A 20964-nucleotide genomic window follows, 5' to 3' on the forward strand; every position below is an offset into this window, starting at 1 on the left:
ATATTTTGACAAGATATTTTTAGTGTTTTAAAAAACCCCCTCCAAAGTTTAAAATCCAAAAAACTTAACTACTCAAAGAGGTAATAAAAGACAGAAAATAACACACATCGTTATTAAATCAATTTATTCGTGGCTCCTCTCAGAATCTAAAAATTATAATTAATAATGAATACAGAAAGATAGGTAACCGCCCCATGGGCTATATTTTATACTTATATACTTCCTACCAATCATCATAATATGATGAAAATATTGATCTGATTAACACCAGAATACCTATCCTAACTTAATAGTTAGGTTAGTCAATTTTATAACTTACTACATTTTGTAGCAAATAACGCCATTAAATATTGCCTTTTAAAATCTAATAATTCTATTTTATATTCATTGGCCGGAATATCCAATGGTACGTATATATTATATCGATTATGTTCCAGCTAAAAATATTACAGAAATTGATTTGTACAGTGTACACGCTTCGCCAGTTTAATTAAAATATGTGTTTTACGTAATACGTAATGTTATTATGGTAATGTTACTGCAGATGTTAGTGGACAATTATTCCAGAACAAATTTCATCACAAAAACCTTTTAATTATAGTTTTAGTTTACATCTATTTAGTTTTAATATTATATTAAGTTGACATAGATTACTTAAAAATAAATTAAAACTAATACCATTTATTTCTAAATTTAAAAATTTACTTCTATTTTTTTTTTTAACACAAATATAATTTAGATTAAAGTTGAAAAGAAATTTAACATCACTATAGATAACTCGATGTTGACTAGCTCAATTAAAAACTAATAAACTCGATATCTAATTCAAATCGATTACATACAAACAGTTTTTTCTTCCATTGTGTAAAATCTGATTGAATATTTATCTTAATATACGATGTGTCACATTGTTACGCGTATCGTATGTTATTCAATGCGCAATTTAAACACGTAACTCATAAAATATTACTAGACCGGTGGACAGATGTCAAAGCATCATTGTTTATACAATTCATAAATGCCGTCAAGGCAGATGTTTTCGTGGTTGGTAAATCGACATGAACCTTTATTGTGATTAATTGTAATAAACTATACTGCACTTTAAGGTTCAAAAAAAAAAAAAAAACAGAAAAAACAGAAAATATGACTTTATTTTTGAGTTTCTTTTTTTTATTAAGTTTTAATGTGATAATTTTCAATCTGCCCTCGTCGCAAGGAAATTCTTCAGTAAGTATCGAAAAAGTCTTAAGAAAAACTCGTCAAGGTATTTGTATCTTCTCTCTGATACACGTGTGACACACCAACTAACGTTCAACAGAACCAATATTGTGTTGAAAGCTATATTATTATAGTTAATTAACATATTATCAAACTTAAATTTAAAAGAATTATATGTGTATGTCGGTTTTTTGTTTTTTAGTTTAAATATATTTTAGTTTTATTTAAGTGTTTATGTGTAAAATATCGCAATTTAAAAATGTTCTTATATCAAGATAAACATCGAAATTTACGTACGAATACAAATATTTTTTTAACTTTTAGTTATATTCACTATTGTAATAAAGCTAAAAACACAAGATTAATTCTGCACCGAAAAAAAATTTGGTATGATACTTATTATTGATCAGAGAGAAAATAAATAGTGAGTTTATATCATATTAACAATATAATTTATGTTATATTGGTCAATAATTATTAATTACGTGTTCAAAAGATATTAAATTAAAAAAAAGCACTAATTCTCTCAAAAAGTACTAACGTTTGCGAAACTATATTATTCGATAACCTAACCTACAGAATATTATATTATAAAAATCGTTTATTATGAACGCTTATCTGAAATAATAAAAAATAATATATTTTCGTTTAATATGAACCTTATAAAGAAAATTCTGAACGAAAACTTTGTAAATAACTTTTACTTTTAGTAAAATGAATTTTATTCCTTTTCACAACACTTCTAGTAGTTCTAGATACGTACAGATATGTGCTCGTTTTTGTAAAAGTAAACGAAAAACAACTCAGAGAATTGTAGCGAAAGTTTTTTATTTCAAGTAATCGGTTCGAAGTTTGCTTGTGTGTGCACTTGGACAGTACAGTGTTTGAACTTAATCCCGAGTGTACTATATTTTCTCATTTATACAAAGATAAGTCCGAGCTTTTTGGCCGAAAGAAGTATAGAATAGGTAGGTACTAAATTCTCATGGTGAGAAATTTTAAAAAAAAATTAAATTACTTCGATGGGCAATCAGTTCTTGTTTTGTTGTAAGTTTTAACGCATTTACAGACCTTAAATTTTTTTAAATAATAGCTTTTTATTTTTACCCGTCATCAGCATTTGCTATAATATTTAGTTACAAATAAATTGTAATACAACCTCAGAGTTCCTTTTTCCTGGTGTTTCATATCGATTCTATTAAACTGAAAAAAAAATGGTAAAGTAAAATAATTTATTTTATTTTAATATACTATATAATATCAACTGTATTTTAGACTTAAAATATATCATGAGTCTATTATTTATATTGATATTAATGTAGATGAAAAATTATTTTTTTTACTGCCCGCTCAAAAATGACAAATAATATTTTTAATAGTAAACATTTTAATTTTCAACGTTTAAATTTGTAATTTTCATTTAAATAATAAATTCAATAAACACTTTTAAGATTTCAAATATCTTCAATTGCTTATGCTTAAGTAATTAATATTGATGATGTTAGTGTTATAAAATTATAATAAGAATCAATAAACGATACATTTTATTAGGTTATTTACATAGGAATTTTTTAAAATATCTTATTCTAATATCTCATCTGTAGTGCGAATATTATACTACATTTAATTATCGTGAAGTATATTTACTTGTATTTATTACTAAATTATAAAAGCAAACTAAACACATTTTAGGAGAGTTTCTTGTTTTGCGTTTAATTAGATTTCACTTATTTTGGGTACTTCAGTCAATTCTAAATTTAAATATTATTATTGTTATATTTTGGATTATTATAAATCATTAAAATACAATTATATTACCATTAATAACGAGGTTATAATAACCTGTTATTATGTATTATTACTATTAAATCTAAAGGATAATATGACGAACTGTCGACGAATCGATTCTTTTGAGCTCGATACGTTCAAATAATTTCTTAATACAATATTTTTTACATTCTATTTTTTTTTTTTGTCTACGATGTATAGGACGCATACTATTCACATCGTCTACGAATTAAAATTTCTATAGTAACAAGTGATAAAATGTCATCTAAATTAATAATTAATAAAACGTGAAACATAATTAATTATATTTACCTTAATAATATAAACTATTATGTTACATATTCTTTGTTTTACCGATTGGATCTTACGATAGTTTCAAAATATTTTGAGTAATATTTATTTAATACCTGTTGTTATTGTTTCTTGTGCTCTTCAAACATTTTTAGAGTGATTCAAATGCAGACTATAACTTATTCCTCTACAATAAGCATATCGTTATATTAGGCTGGTTTATACCCGTAATTATTTTCAATTTTTAACTTGAACATGGTTAGTTACATATTATTATATGAAATACCATTGACGTATGCCCTTCGCCGTTTGTAACATTGTATTTTAACTGGGTATTTTGACCCATGTAAGATTTTACGATACATAATATAGTCAAGCTGTTAAGATTAAAAGGATATACTAAAAACGTAACAATTATCATAAAAATTGTAAGTACAACAAACATTTTAACCGTACACGTATATCACTATCGATTTTGATAATAATAATACTATATTGGTTTAGATGAATACGATTAAACAGGTGTATAATGTTACCGATTGTTGCCATTAGGCTTATAAAAATAATACTGATCATTTGAATTCATAAAAAACTGAAATTTCAATATTACACTGCCAATGATTTATCGTACTTTTGTACGCACACTTTTTGTGTTGTACGATTTACTTCTGAATAGATGTTTGAACCGTCAACCGTTGTATTGATATAAAAATAAAATAAATATGTGATTTCACAGAAAGTGTTGTCTAAACATAATAATATTGACAACGTATTTACAAAACGCATAAAATATTCATAAATGGTACGTTTTATAAAATAAAGCTGATTGACGTATTTTTTTTTTTTTTTTTTTAATTGCCAGCAGGCAACTGTAGGGAGGGGGTTTTTGTTTGACCTATATAATATATATATATATATATGTGTGTGTGTGTGTGTGTGTTACATTGTTGTCTAATAAAGTAATAAACACTGAAAACGTTTTACACGGAACGGAACACTGTGGTAGTGCGGCCACGGCTTGTAACCGATTGATTTCTTCATAGCCACGTCGGCGATCGACAACACGCCATTACAAGAGATATCGTCCAATGGTATAAGAGTCCAATATATATATAGACGAAGTGCAATGTGTACCGCACTACGGTAACGACCAACGCGAAAAAAGTTCCAAATTTCAAAACGTTCTACTTTTTATTCCCGTACTGTTTTATACGAATAGCAGACAATAATAATAGGTAATACATATTCGGAGCCTTAAACAGATTCAAATTTTCAGCGGCCGACGACAACAACCGTATTTGAGGGCTACACATTGGCATACGTCTCGTGCTGTCGGCTGATCATAATAAAATAACCGAGACAGTCGCACAGGTTGAAACATTTCGTTGCACGTTTTACAAAACGAAAAATCTATATAACTATTGGAACCGTTTAATTTTCCGTTATTCACTGTGTGACATATTATATTGAAACACTCAATACACGACGTAACAACCATGATAAGTCCATGGCCCGTATCACTCTTGTGCGTTTCTTTAAAATCGAAATTTTCACTGTAGAAAATCTATTTTTTTTTTTTTTTTGTTGTTATACGAATGTAATATTACGTACATTGATCGAGTTCCCAAAAATACGTATTCCTATAGTTCTGGCTAGTGGACCCCAAAAAAAGGGTATTTAAACTTTCTATAATATTATTACAACAACAATGTAATTTTACGGAAACGATTTATATTTCTAATAATAATATATAAATAAATTACATATTATAGTGGGCTTTTATATTTTATATTTATTCTACGGCCGACACTACAACAACTGCTTCAGTTGGTTAATACTCCCACCGTGTATAACTAACTGAAAACAAAAAAAATATTAACATTATTATTCACTCTTCACTGCAATAGACACACATACAATAACTTTTGTAAATGGTTTTCGTCCTAACCGTATGTGCGTTGAATATTGTTTTTGATTTTGTCGTTGTTCGATATTATTGTTAAACTTTTATACTAATAGTATATACGATGACCGAAAAAAGTTTAAAAAATGTTTGTGAAATAATACATTTCAAAATCGTATTTACTATAGAGTATAGACTTCTGGCGGAAAATCGTATTATAACTTCGTAAGTATATGTAAACAAACGCCAGACATGCATAATGACTTAAAATTTAACTATAGCAATTTTATATTCATAATTCTATTAATTATCAAATACCTAACTATATTAATATTATATTATTAGATATAATTCATTTAACGCAAGGCACTCGTTATTTTAGAAAACGCTAACGTTTATGAAAATATTTATTTTACATGATTTACGTTTATTAGTTTTCGAAATAACGATTGTCATGCGGATCACTAGGCATAATAATATGTCGATGTACCTATCTCGTATGCGTATTTTTTAGATCTATTATTACTCATAATAAACTTTATTTCCTTTGTTTCCAACATACGTTTTGGTTTGTGTCTGTATTATCTAAGTTAGGTTAGGTTCGATGATTATAGTGCGATTCCGTGTAGTTGGTTGACCGATCCTATTAAAGAAAATACTAGTACGTCATTTTGTAAATGGTCAGAGTTTCCATTAATGAGCACACATTTGCAAAAGGCTCAAAACTCAATTCTAAATCAGTACATTTTTAGATTTCAAGCGAAGTTATACTTATTTATTTTACAACTATTTGTACATGTATTTTTTTCTGTCTGTCATCACCAAATGCTTCAATTTTCAAAAAAATAGGATAGTGGTTTCTGATACTGTTTTTATAATCGAGAAAATCGTAAATTCTTACTCTAATAAAATTTTTAACGAAATCAATTTACATAGTAATTGAAAAACTGATAACCGTAGGTACTTGAAATTTCCACCAAATGTTATATTATAGTTTTCTATTTACGACCAAATTTTCAAAATATTTTGACTATTTATAGGTATTAGAAATTTTCAACTTTTTTGCTTTTTATCTATAGTGTCAATTCAAAATTATTCACCGGATAAAAATGCTTGGACATTTTATAAAAAATTGTTAGTTTCGCATTTAAATTCATAAAAATATTTTTTTTTATTTCTACATTTTGAAAATTGAATACAAGATTTCTCATAACTTCTTCTATACTGAATCACTGAAACATACATAAAAACAATAATTATTTTATATAAATTTCACAAAATTATTTATTTAAATAATGAAAAAAAATGTAATTTGTTATAATTTAATAATATTATTCGTAATAGCTTTGAGTTTATAATATATCTCATAAAAACTTATATTTTAACAAAAACATAGTTTGGTTTTCTTGTGTAGAAATGTACAATATTTTAATAAATAATATCTCTATAAAAAAAAATATTTTATTAGTATTAAAACCATCGTTGAGGAAAATTTAAAAAAATAACAGTTTTAGAGTTAAATCCCACTCTAATTGTTTACTATCAATCAGTATGCCATAAAATGCTCATGGACTAGAAGAAAACAATTTTTTTTAGAGAATCTGCTTTAATAAATTCAATAAAAATAATAAATTATAACGATTGAAATTAATATCACTCTTTATTATTATGCTTTTATAAAATTTCTAATATTTTACTAGTTTCTAATGCATTTTTTGTGTTTTTTAAAACCATTATTACAGAACGTCATTTTTTCCGTTTGAGGCCCATTGATTACATTTTGCTAACACGAGGTTTTCCAGGATAAAATATTAAATTTTCTATCTGCATACAATTCTGTAATGTTTAATTATGGTTGTACATTTATATTAAATGATGTCTACACGGCATCTTACATTTATTAATGGTAAGATACTAGGAAAATATTTAGAACATTAAATAATAGTTGTTATTATTTTACGACGTAACATCAATATTTTACTGAAATATAAATGTAATATTATAAGATTTGTAAGTTAACGGTACCGTTGATGTTAGGTGTCCGTGAGACGTTCAATGGTTGTTTTACTTATTATTGCTGTTGACGTTATTAATAGGCTAGTATAGTATTAAACCAAATTTGTTTTTTTATGAAGAGCACACCTAGTTGTGCTCAGAACGTATTTCTTGAAAACGCTCCGCGTCCGCAACGCTAATAAATTATGATTATGAAATATGTTATTGGATATGCAAATATTCGTTTCTATACGTTTATCAGATCCTTGATTTCGTACACTTTGCTGGTACCGTCCGAATAATATGCAGTTAATATATTAATTACATTAGAACAAACGTAAAATATATTATAATGCCCATCCAACTTATGCGCAGGATTTCTTCATGAAGGGAGCTATAGGATAAAAAATAGTATTATATTTATATTAATTTTGAAAGTATTTATTAGAACTGGATATTAGTTATAGTTTTTCGATCATACATTATACTCGTAATTCAGTAGTAAAATTCCTTTTAACTTGATATGATCTATAGCTGTTAATGACTTAAATGATAAAACAACAACGAAGTGGAAGTTCAAACACCCACCCCTATTGCACGCGGGCCATTAATCCTGAAAGTGGCATAACACTGTACGAACTATGGTGGCAATGTAAGATCTGGCTGCTGAACTTATGCACGCTGTATAGGTATTTATACAATTTAACAGTAGATAAATACAAGAGTGATACGTTTGATTACAACTTATTATAGATATGGTAATGATATAGAATAAAATCGATTATGGTTACGCCATAAATAATATCGTGAATTATCTTACCCCGACCATTCACACCTTAAATTAACGATTTGTATGATTTTTCATTTAATTTCATTCTTATCCCTTGAATCATATAAATAGTTTCATATTACCTAAGTCTAAATTTGTGGTTTTTTTTTTATTATTATTCAATATAACAATTGCAAAGTGAATTATCTATATTTTCAGGGATACTATCAATCGACATTAAGTCAAGTACTTACGCCTTCTGAACGCTTAACATATATAATATTTGGTACTTTGCCGAATAGGATTTACTACTCTTATTCGAAAGGTTCATACGTGGTAAGAGGACAGCCAGGTGGATATAAAAATGACCTAAGAAGACAAAGAGGAAAGGACAGAGAGGGTTATAAAGTCATGCCTCGATGGAAGTATTACTTGAGTAAATTGTCACCGGTTAGTCTTATTAAATCTGGAATGCAATATGCTTCGATGGCGAAAGCTTTACTTGGGTTTGGAAGAGGTTTTAAAGATTTCGACGATTCCATGGGTAATATGGGTGACTTAGAAAATCCTGATGATGATCCAAATAATGATGAAGATAGTGATTTAGAAGATGATGCAATAGATGATGCAAATAATGATGAAAATGGTGGTAATAATAATGAAAAAGGTTCGTCTGGAATGGTCTCATCGTTACCGACGCTTCCGACTGATCTACTTTCACCACTATATGACGTTTCTAACGATAACAAAAAAGAAGATGATAAAGACGATGACTCGGTAGGCTATTCAAAAATGGCCAAAAATGCATTGCAAAGTGACACTGCCAAAAACCTTGTAAAAACTGGAATCAGCCTTTTAGTACCTGGAGGACCAGCGATTGTAGCTGCAATGGATGCTAGTTCGAAATTAGGAGGAGCAACTGACGCAATTGGGAAGGTACCCAAATTGAAATAATAATCATTCTTACTATTATTTGTAATTACAATTCAAATATTTTTAATTTTGAAAATCTTAAAGAAAATTTTGATGTTAATTGATAGTTGACTAATTTTAAATATTATATTTTCATGTGTTTGTAATTATTATACTATACGGTAATTAAAATTAATTTAAATGGTAATAATTTTAAAAAAAAAAATGTTAAATATTTTTTTAACCTCATTGGAAAATCAGCAATGTATATTATTATCAGAAAATACTTCGACATTTTGATGTTTATAATATTTACGTTATGTTATGATTATAATTTAATTGTATATTCAAATAAAAGAATATTTAGTTAGCCACATATCTAATGAAAAATAACTCGTACATTATATACGACAACACCACTACCTTGAATCTGAATAAAATAAATTTATACAAATAAGAAAAATGTCTATGTATTATTACACTGTATAGTGCATATGCTAAATATAAATATTACAATGTTATGCTGTATAAAAATAATGGTATTACAGTAATTGTTTCAGTATTTAATGATATTGCTATCGGAAAGGTCAGAGATAGATTAAGATTTAAGGTATTCATTCATTGATCAATATTTTTAAGGACCAATTATAAAAAATAAAACACCTCAATGTATTTATTAAACAAACAAAAAATGTCTGATAATTATTTTAAGTATTGTAAATTTAAAAAAAAAAACAATAAGCACTTCAAAAATGTATATAATATATTATGTATCATAAAGTACGATAATGTTGATATTTAAAAAATCCTGCAACATTTAACGTAAATTTAACTTCTTTATTTTTCTTTTCCCGTTATATCGCTCACACAATTATTAGGTTAATCTACTGAGTGTTCTCTATTCATGTGATTAATTTTTAATTATAAATTGTTACTCTAAATAAAGTGAGGAATAGTGTAGAATTACACGTATAGTTTTACAGTGATGTGTAAGTGTAGTATTTATTTATTTGTTTGAATCCACCATCAATATTTCTACAATCTTCTACATTAAGGGTGATTTATGGTCGATATAAATTGCATACAATAGCATAATCCTAAAACATAATTATCATTATAATAATTTGAAAAAATGTTAAATAAAGAATAGTGACAAACAAAAATATTTACTCAACGCTAACTATATATTAAATTGTTTTTTTTTATTTTTTTATTTTTTTTTATTGAAAAAAAATAACTTTACTTAGAGACTTGAAGTTTTCAAAAAATATTTATATTAACATTTCCTAGACATTTAAATATAAGTTTCACAATACTTGTTTTTTTTTAGGTATACTCGAAAAATATTATAACTACGAGTAGTATTCAATAGACATTTTAATTTTTTAATTTTTGCTCAATGTATTGCCTTGTCTCTATTTTTTATTTTTATCGAATCAATTTGAAATTCAAATATTTATGGTAATTTATATTTTAACGAAAAATAGGTAAAAATAATATACTAAAAGCTGTTGGTTGTTTAACTATAATTTAAAAAAAATATTAATCATGAAGTTATGAAAATGTGCAACATCACGTCATATTAATATTATATATAATTTAGGTATTATATCATATCATATACTATTATTTTGTACACACCATAATATTTTCAAAATATTCAGACTTGTTTTGAGCAATTTATTCCAGGGAACGTTGGTATTGACTAACTGTAATAATCCATTACTATCGGCAACAATTAGTTCAACCTATTTAACTGAGAAATCACTAATCAATAACCAAATAATTATAAACCTAAATTTTATATTATAATATACTCGTGTTGTTATAAAAATTGGGGACGATACCTGTATACTTACCTCAGAACCTATTTTTGAGGACAGGGTATATCGCTTAAATGTGTAGTATCCGCTTACTAACGTATGAATACTATAACAATATAAAACATTTACGTTCAGCTGAAGATAGAAACAAATTTCGTATTTTTAGCTTTAATGTCAGAGTGAATTGACTTATTATCAAATTTAAATGCAAAAATTTAGCTCGTATTTTAATTGCGATGTAGAAATTTAAAGCTTTTTGTGAGCATTTTAAAATCATAATATTTTAGTTGTTTCACATATAGCTAAAATAATTGACTTTAAAATTAAAATATCGACAAACCCTACGAGACGTCATTGACAATATTATTATTATACCATTAGATTTGGGATGACTGATTTGTGCCGCCATAGTTAAGCATATGGATCGATCCCATACAAAGAGTCCATACCAGTGTACAATATAGTGTTGGTTTCAGCCGGCACCTGTTGCTGGAATTCTTTTAAGAGTCTCATCAGAAAATCTAAAACGTCAATACTTTATATAACACGCGGTTTTGACATTGGCGATTGTCGTGGGATTCAGACGTTCATAGTCAATTTAGAACCGACGTCGTTAACAGGTATATATATTCATAAGCTAAAGATAAATTGGAACCAATCAAACCGATACGTAACAGTAGTATATATATATAAATATGTCATAATTTTATCAAATACTTAACAATTGAATTGAAGTCACCATAATATGCAATGTAAATGGAATACTGTTGGTTATATTTCCATCACATCCATCACATCAATAGATCTTTTCATGTTAGTAACACGAGTATAGTGAATATTGAATAAATATACGACAATAAGTATGGTATCATAAATTGATTTTTATTTTCGTTTAAAATATAATAATATGTTTAGATTTTCACAACCGCAGAGTTATTGATATTCATTATAAATTAATATCGACATGTTTAAATTCGAGTATAATATACTTAAAATATAATTGAATACAAAAAATATTATTTTTATATATCTTTCCAATTATCGAATTGCTATATATTCTAAAACTATTCATATGAATATAAAATACAACTTAAAAATTAAGGTTCTATAAAACAACTATAGGTAACATATGTGTTCTTAAAAGAGATAGTATTAAAAAAAAATAGGTATAAAATAGAAAAAACTGAAGAGAAATAAATCCATTAAGAAACGATTTCATATTATCTGAAACGAAATTTATTATAAATATATGACGACTAACCGTTGCATTTGTATATGAATGCACAACTAAAAGCCCGTGTAATAATCAAATCATAAATATATTTATTTAGTTTTTTTTTAAATAAACTTATATATTTATGTATATATTATTGTATGTTAAATAAATAAATATTAAAAATTATGACAACATCGAGGTGAAAACTTAGTTTGTGGTTTACAAATAAACACGCAAATGAATTAAAACCGTGCCATTTTTAAAACACCTTGCCTTTTATAGTGGCACCATTAAAACTTAGTATGATAATAATATTATAAAACTCGTTAAATCTAGTCCCATATAATATTGCTACCATCGAAAGGTTTTTATTTTTTGATTATTATTATTATTATTCTATGAGTTCCAATAAATATATAGAATATCGTATTCAGTTTACTGCCCGAGTGATCAAACAACTTCATAAGCCGTTTCCGAGTGGTGTTTTCATTACTTTTTCAATCCATACGTGTTCCAATCTGAAAACATGTATAATTTGGATGTGTTAGTACAAAACCGTTTAGTATTGCTGTAACAAGTGCTGTAGGATTTCGTGATTTACACGGCTTGTCGTCTACTAAAGTGCAGCCCATGGGCCACCCAATTATGAACCTAACGTGGCCCACAAACTAGAAATTTGTTTTTAAAATTAATTTTAATGACGGTGAATAAAATTAAATTTTCATTAATTGTAATTTTATTTTCGGTTCCGTCTTTACTTTTTTTTTTGGATAAACATATAGTTACATTACATTGACCCCCCCCCCCCAAAAAAAAAAAAAATATGAATTGATGATCCCTGGACTTAGGCCTATAACAATTCATAAGAATGAGCACAAACCTGCGATGTAGCTTTGGAGGTCCTGTAATACAGGGTACCAATCGGCGCTCGAGTAGTTCAACTTAGGTTTCTTGCCACCGTAGTCTTCGGGGAGCATGTTAGCGTCCAAGTGCTTGTGCAGAGACGACATCTTGTTTCCGTGGAAAAACAACTGGAAAACACGAGAAAAAACAAACGATTAGACCAGTTATTTATTTATATACTATGACATTTCTCTTGATATCATGAAGTGTATTTTAATAGTCCTAATATTGCGCGCGCACACACAATAAATTAAAGCAACGTGTCATGTGTATTGTGCGCAATCCCGTGTTAAAAGATCATAAATCATGTGAATACTATACGTACGCGTTTCTTGAGTTTTTCGCCGACAAATTGTTTGAACATTGGCCACACCATGTTAAACAAGAATGGCTGACGAACAATGTGTACTTCCTTCATACGGAGCGGCATGGCTTCCTATATTTATGAATAAGAATAAAATATAAAGTACACAAATATAAATATTATTAAACGGCGATATATACAAAAAAATCGAACAGAAGTATTTTAGTGTTGAGTTACTGCAGAAAATAGAAATTAAATTTTTATTCGGTTTTGTTTATCTGTAAAGTGCGATTGTAATTTATTTAATCAGTTCTATTGGATTTAAAGTTCATAATTATTATATTTTTTTTTTTCAAACTCTAGTTGACGTAAACACAATAATAATATTATAATGTTATGCCTAATAGGACTATTATACTGCTCTCCTTTATTTATAACATATAATATTAATAAACATTATCGCCAAAAAGCTTATATTTTATCGAATGAAGTACAATATTATCGATTAACGTTAAAACAATATCGCGATATTGAACTTTTAACCGTAACGCATTTCTATTAACTGAACGCACATAATACCAAAAAACTATGCCTATATACCTACAGACCTAACCTACATAACTACATCAGTGTTTTCACAGTATAGAAGAGTATTTTGGTTTATAGCAATATCGTAATAAATTTTGATAATTACATATTGTATCCGCGTTGAAAACGATAGTTCATAACGAAATTAAAACACGAAAAATATAGTTTAAAAATAACAAATCTTTGATGTCTCTCGCCCGGGCTACATAAATTGAAAATGTTTTTATGTTTTTAAAGCGGTAGCCAATGGTTTCCGCCCACGACTTATTACGAACAGGCAGTCTTTACGACGCACTGTCTGTATAATAATATTAGGTACGCATATACCGATAAGTAATAACTATATGATGTCAGGGGCAAAACATTATCATCGAGTCCAAACAGCGTTGCGCGCATTCGAGCACGCCTTGAATACGATAGAGTATATAATATTGTTATGATATTATATATTATTTTATTATAGGCATTTTTTTTATTATTATTATTATTATTCTGCGAACGAGACACAGCATTTTGGACTTTGAGCTTGACGAGAGAGAACGAGATTCCGATGTGCCTACATACTTAGGTCTGTACAGATTTGTTTCCGTAAAATAAATAGCGTGTTGTTCGCCGTCGGATGCGCTTACTTGGATGTAAAGAAGCAGTGTCATTGCGAACGACGGTGACATGGCCATGACCTGTTTGGTGGACAGCCCGTGGAAGTCGATTATAATGACTGCACCGCGGACTTGAGTCTCTTCTTCCACAAGTGATGCGATTTGGATCAGATAAAGGACTTTGAACAATTGTTCGCTGTTAAGACTTTTCGGGTCCCAAGCCGCTAAACAATTTTAGAACCAATTTTAGAATCAATTTCAATACAAAAATGTGGCAATTTTTAAATGACAACAGATTTTGGGAAATGTGCGAATATTCGTCGTATTATTGATCGTTAAAATCGTGTGGATTACGTTTCGAGAAAAATCGTACAGTACAACGTGTCAGACTGTTTATAAAAATTCAAAATAAATCGTCCGTTGCGCTCGATAATTATGACAACAAATAGTCAATATATACTGATTACGACGGGGCAGTTAAAAAAGTATATATAATATATGTATGTATCTTTGATTGAAAAAATACACCATAGTATAGCAATATTATTGTAGTCTACAGTTGTATGTTTTACGATGAAAATGTCGAACGGCACTAATCCCCGCGCAGCCACACCGATCACTGTGATATATATTATTTATTGTATCGACATAATTGTACCTGCTGACCACTTATACCTCCCTTATTGTTACTATTATTATTATTTTAGTCTCGTACAACCGGAAAACCTCGTGTATCCGGTATTGCATTGCATCGTCACCGCGTAATTTGTTTGGAGAATATTGAAAAATGCATAATGTGCAATGCGCGCGCCATAAATATCTGAACTTTCCGACGAAATCGTCTATTATGAATGTCAAACGTCATCAATAACGCATATTTCAATCGGCACCGGGTCGGAGCGCGTCGAGAAGGAAAAACAAAAATAATATTACGTACGAATCGTCCCGAGCACAATATTTCTACTGTTTCGGAAAAAACCCGTGACATATAGTTTAAAGGCCGACGGCGATTATAGATGTATGTGTTGGTTCGTGTTCGGATTTTGTCGACAAATAGCGTTTAATGCGCCGAAACGCCGAAAAAAGAGTTTTTGTGTTTTCCGTAATCCGATGAGATAATAATACGTTTAATATTTTTTAGTATTATTATCGTTTGTCAAACAAATTCACGATAAATCGTCTGAAAACACTAAATATCGAACGGTTTTCCTCCTTATATCACTCGCAGGACGCGATCGCGAAACGCATTTTAATAATATTAAACAGCGACCGAACCAGTTGGTCGAAACCTGTGGCTGCTGTCGTTGCCGTCCGGACGGATACAACGAAACGATACAAAACGACGAATTCGATAAACTGCAATAGGTACAACCTCTATACTGTGTTGATATGATATCGTAACACAATATATTCGTTAACGCCGAACACGTAATATTTAAACATTAACCAATATAATACTTACATCCCATGTTTATGATTAACACTCTCCTGTTCTTCTGATCTCTGTCGACGAGTACATTGACAACGTTGTTTTCGGTGAACAATTTCTTCTCTTCTCTCGGCAAAGGGTTGGCGACGATTTTCTCGTTTTTTTCTTTGAACGTAGCCAAACGTTTCATCTGTGACACGCCAAAAGCACACGCGTTACTATACGTTATTACGTTCACGTGTCACCGTCATTTTACATCAAAATATTTATCGTTAGCGAAGAAAACGTCGTAATAATGTGTCGACCGCAAAAAACACACCACGTGAAACGGTTCAATAACCATAAGCACGTGGGTAATTATTTCGCAGTTTATGCAAAATATATATCTGACATGATATGAAACACAATAATTATTGCGATTTGATTTTAATAATTAACGTTATCTTTGTTGTTTAGGTGTATGCCGCTTATATTATGTGCTTTACAGGGCCAATTACTGATAATCAATTTTTAGCCCGACCTCCCCGTAATAATTATGGCGTAATTGGTGTTGGATTCCGATAGCGTTTAATTAATTATCATTTTATTTAGTCTTCGAGTTATAGATCGCCGGCAAACGAATTCGCTAATTAACAAATCGAATCACACCGGTGCAATAATATTAAAACACAGTCGTGTTCGGACAGAGTAATACCCGAGGCGATTTAAATCAAGAATATAACATTAAATAGCACGTGCTACAAAAAATCTGGTCGGTCGGCGTTTTTAATGGTTTATTCGAAACGGTTTACAATGATATTTCGTTGGAGCGAACGCGTCTAATTTAGATCCGCACGGGAAATACGAAAAGCCAATAAAATATCGAACTATTGTAATGCCATCGTAACCTACACAGATCGACGACGACAAGAAGTGGCACGAATTTCCATTGTCGCGCACGTACAACTTTTATCACGACACGTGGGCGAAATCGATTGAATTGTGTATAAATATTGTATCCTGATTACGCATAACAATGCCGAGTAAAACGTCGTTATCGGCTCGAAATATTGACATTTAAACGTGTCCGCGACCAATTGTGATAAATTTAATTATTTATAATTATTTTAATAATATTATCATTATTATCGTAATGCGCCCCCAGTGAATTAGACGTGAGCAGAGTACGTATGCTTACCAGATTGTATGCACTCTCGGCGTAGAAGTGGGTCGGTCTCAAGAATATCGTCAGATATTCGTCGGTGTCCTTGTACGTCAACGTGTTCTTTTCTGTAAGACGCGGAGAAACAAACAAAAAAACAATCACAATCACTGATTTGCGAGTATAAGTCAATAATGGTATGGCGTAATATAAATATTATATTACGGTTATTGATATTGATGTTATAATATTATGTACAACGATAATGCGTTGATTTATCGATTAGAATTGATGTTTTATCGTAAGAACAGTAATTAGAGGTCAACGGGACGACTGTAAATGTATTACTATACATACTGTACGATCGTAATAATCATTTCCGGTATAGGTAAATTAGGGTGGTTGTGTTCGGCGGTCGCTCGTTCGCCGAACAATACTGTTGTCATATTATCATATTATCATTCGTGTCACACGTCGTAAAAAAATAACGCACCGCGACGAATAGACTTTGTTTTCCTTTGAATCGTCGTCCTGCGACGTTTTTTTTAAAAAAAAAAAAAACCAGTGTTCTTAAAATACAATATAATAGTATGTATTTCATCTCTTAGTATTCAATAACATCGGTCGGCTATTTAGCCACGTGCGCGATGTCTAAATAACGCGATACAAGCCTAAGTGTTTGTAATACAGATGTTATACCGTGTATAATGCAACCCGAGACATTATTAATTAATGTTCATATCGACTGTAGGAACATGATAATTATACCGTTTTATCATACGATTGACTCGTCAGTTTTAGCTGATAGCGTGCGATCTGTACTGAGATTATTTCTACGATCGGAGCAAGTCATTTGGGACAGTGTTGTTTGATTTTTAATGCGTTTATATCGCACATGCTAAAAACGTGAACGAACATAATACATATTATTATAAAATTATTATTATTATTATTATTATTATTATTAACAGTGGTTTTCATGCGTTTCAAGGATAATTAGTCCAAACACCGATACAGTAATATATCTATTACGAACTGTTACTTATGCTCTTTTTTTATTATCACGAAATTTTGTGTTTTTTTTTTTTTTGAATATCTGTTATGGTGCCCTTCAAAAACGATTGTGCAACAAAATATTTATTATCTACACGAACGACGACCGAAACGCTTTTAGTGCGGTACGTCAATAAAATAAATAACACAAATGTATCATATCATTAGATTATTCTGTTTAGTTAAATATACCCGCGGTGTAACAGATAAAGAAATAATTTAATTATTACAACAAAGGTAAGTCAAATATACAGAGTGATCGGTCAGATCGGCATCTCGAGGTGTCGTGTTCGTTTATCGAGTGATGTTTCCGTCCGCGTTCTACGTCAGACGGTATCGGAAACAACAGCACACTGTCTACCCCGCTCTTTGTTTTCCACCTTCACCGACAATATTATGTCGAAACTATGTGAATATTTTGACAGAAACACGAGCATTTACGTACTCGAGCACCCGCCTACGTTGGCCGCTTCGGTTACGGGAAGGTGATGAAAATATTGCATATTATAATATTATTTTCAAAGGCTAGAACGATATAGTGATTTGGCTATTGAAGTACATTATAATCTACACCGTCGATTTGGTATGGCGATGCGGTCTGCGCGGTACGCGGGTGTAGATACTTTGCCAGTATACCGCGTAGTGTTATGTGATACGTACGGATTTTAATTTGAAATGGGTAGCCTATGGTCATTCGTCGATTTAATTAAAACGGAGTTTAATGATGATGTAATATGCAACACAATAATTCGATATGCATAGATAAAAATAAAGTTCTCGATTTGGACATTTGGACTGTTTTAAATACAAGTGTAAAAAAAATAACAAAAATTAACCGTCCTACATGTTAATGTGTTGTGAGAATTGAATTTTTTTTAAACGAAAAACAATTTTCGCTATATACCCAAACCATCGGTTCTCGTTTTGTTTCAATGAAACGGATAATAATATTTTCGAACAGTTGAACGAATGCGATACTTATATTTTATTATTTCCCAAGCCTATTACGGAATCATTGGTTTTTACCGCAATCATTTTGACGAAACAAAGACATAGCAAAAATGTTAGCCTTGATCGTTCATCGCATTATAAATAATAATAATTTTTTAAACCCGTAAGTATAAAACGAAAAAATCGTACGACTGCGTCGATTTTGTTTCCTGTCGGACACGATTGTTAGATTAAATTAACACTTATCCGTCTTACGGCCGTGTCGCGAGCAAATACACTAAGCACGTCATTTTTTCTCGCGGTGCTGCCTAATTATTTGTTACCATTATACCCAATATTAATTTAAAATCATATCGTTATTTTAACTTCTAGTACGTGGACGGTACGAGGAAGGGTAATCATTCTGTGTGTATTCGTTTTGACGTGAGACTGCTGTGGAAAGCAACAGAGCGTAATTAATCCCGAATTCGAATTTCATTTCTGCAGAGCAATATTGAAAAATTAAATAAATGAAAAAAAAAAACGATCGATTGGGTAATCGTCACTATATGTTGTAGAATAGATATCGAGTGTACACAGACGACGTCAAATATGTATAATAGATAATTTTACGTTAAATACTTAAATGTGTGTTCAATGATAAATGTAGGTATACGATTCTAAAGGAAGACGGTCTAACTGTTTTGGTAACCAAGGTTACCAAACAATTACTTTGATGGTTGTTGTCCTACAATATTACAAGACCGATTTGCTACCAGATGCTTTTCTCGAAATTTACGATCCGAGCATTTTTTTTTTCTAGCGGAAAAAGTGTCTTCGGAAAAAAAAATTAATTTAAGAATCCGTGTTCGCGTCGTCGTCTTCGCTCCACTAAAAATCTAAAAAAAACTGTCGGCAGTGTGGTAGGCGCCTCTTGCAGAAGCAATCGAAACCGATAGTTTTCTACCCCCGACACCCACAGTCTCCTCGGACGGGCGTACACACGCTTACCTTCGAGCAATCGGCGGAGTTCGGCCAACGACTTCTGCACCTGTTCCGGTGTCTCGCGGAGTTCGCGTTCGGCCAGTGCGCACGTTTCCGCGCTCAGCGGCGACGTGTCCAGGCCAAAAGCGGCGAGCATCTTCATGGACGGCTTCCTGCACTCGTTCAACGACAAAATCTTGTTCGACGACATACTGGATTTCAACATTGTTGACTGCGCGTTACCAACCATCAAACGGTAAACAGTACTCGAGGGGATTCGGCGTTGCGAATGATTCTATGACGATCTCGATGTCCTGCGGTGTGACCGGTGCGGGTTGAAAATAATATTATGTGTAGGTCTGTCGATATATCTGGAAAGTCGGCGACTGAGTAGTGCACCGTCGGAACGACTACTGAACTTCGAAAGCACGATAAACGGACACGAAATATTATATTATTATGTATTGCGTAGAATCCCGTACGGTAGTGGTAATATATATATATATATTATACTCGTTAGCACAGTACACCTGAACTGATTACACTGATCCTACAGGTTTCTGACTAATTTCCGATACGGCCAACCGCTATTTTAAATACTAGCCCGGAACCGCTATCAGACACACGGCGCGCGCGTCCGCCGCAACGATCCCTACCACGGACCGCGGTCCTTATCAGCAGCATCATCGCGCGGTTCGGACGTCACAACGTGCGTGCGCCACACAATCGCGTCCCGAGACGGCGATGATGGTCTTTGTCCGGTTTCGACAGTTTTCGTTATTTTTTTTTTTTCGGATTTATATGTATTGATTTTGTTTTGTTCTTTACTCTTTTTTTCAATCTCCGATGTTTCGTTATTGATTGATTTATTTATTTATGTCTAATGTGGGTATTGCGTATATAACACATAGATTATATTATTATTATTATTATTATTATCACTGTGCTATAATAACCATCGCCAATTAGAGATAACACGCGCATCCCGATGCTGCCTTTCTCGGGCGAACGGCCATGCACAACGATAAAATACGACTTTTTTAGGACTTTGCACTTTACACCCGCCGAGTTGTTGTGTCATCTGTTGTTTGCGCCGTTGATATGAATATGTGCAGCCG

General features: G+C 30.7%; 2 protein-coding genes across 2 annotated transcripts; one reads left to right on the forward strand and one right to left on the reverse strand.

The window, feature by feature from the left end:
• The first annotated feature begins 1067 nt into the window (after positions 1–1067).
• On the forward strand, positions 1068–9124 carry LOC113558004. Its single transcript, XM_026963537.1, has 2 exons — positions 1068–1227; positions 8184–9124. Exons 1-2 carry the CDS (start codon positions 1144–1146, stop codon positions 8916–8918), a joined length of 819 nt encoding a protein of 272 aa, XP_026819338.1. The 5' UTR covers positions 1068–1143; the 3' UTR covers positions 8919–9124.
• A 2584-nt stretch (positions 9125–11708) lies between these two features.
• On the reverse strand, positions 11709–20411 carry LOC113555853 (alpha-tocopherol transfer protein). Its single transcript, XM_026960419.1, has 7 exons — positions 19874–20411; positions 16916–17007; positions 15772–15928; positions 14340–14533; positions 13144–13254; positions 12796–12946; positions 11709–12433 (listed from the first exon to the last, which is right to left on the reverse strand). Exons 1-7 carry the CDS (start codon positions 20094–20096, stop codon positions 12405–12407), a joined length of 957 nt encoding a protein of 318 aa, XP_026816220.1. The 5' UTR covers positions 20097–20411; the 3' UTR covers positions 11709–12404.
• Positions 20412–20964: the final 553 nt, after the last annotated feature.

This window comes from Rhopalosiphum maidis, chromosome 3 (genome assembly GCF_003676215.2).
Source record: "Rhopalosiphum maidis isolate BTI-1 chromosome 3, ASM367621v3, whole genome shotgun sequence".
Lineage (NCBI taxonomy): Eukaryota > Metazoa > Arthropoda > Insecta > Hemiptera > Aphididae > Rhopalosiphum > Rhopalosiphum maidis.

Excerpts from the sequence above, each read along its gene's own strand:
- LOC113558004 (XM_026963537.1), top strand. The coding sequence starts at position 1,144 with ATGACTTTATTTTTGAGTTTCTTTTTTTTATTAAGTTTTAATGTGATA. Across the intron at positions 1,228-8,183 it reads CGTCGCAAGGAAATTCTTCA|GGATACTATCAATCGACATT; the intron begins GTAAGTATCGAA and ends CTATATTTTCAG.
- LOC113555853 (XM_026960419.1), bottom strand. The coding sequence starts at position 20,096 with ATGGTTGGTAACGCGCAGTCAACAATGTTGAAATCCAGTATGTCGTCG. Across the intron at positions 14,534-15,771 it reads GTTAATCATAAACATGGGAT|CGGCTTGGGACCCGAAAAGT; the intron begins GTAAGTATTATA and ends AAAATTGTTTAG. Across the intron at positions 12,947-13,143 it reads GCGAAAAACTCAAGAAACGC|TTGTTTTTCCACGGAAACAA; the intron begins GTACGTATAGTA and ends CGTGTTTTCCAG.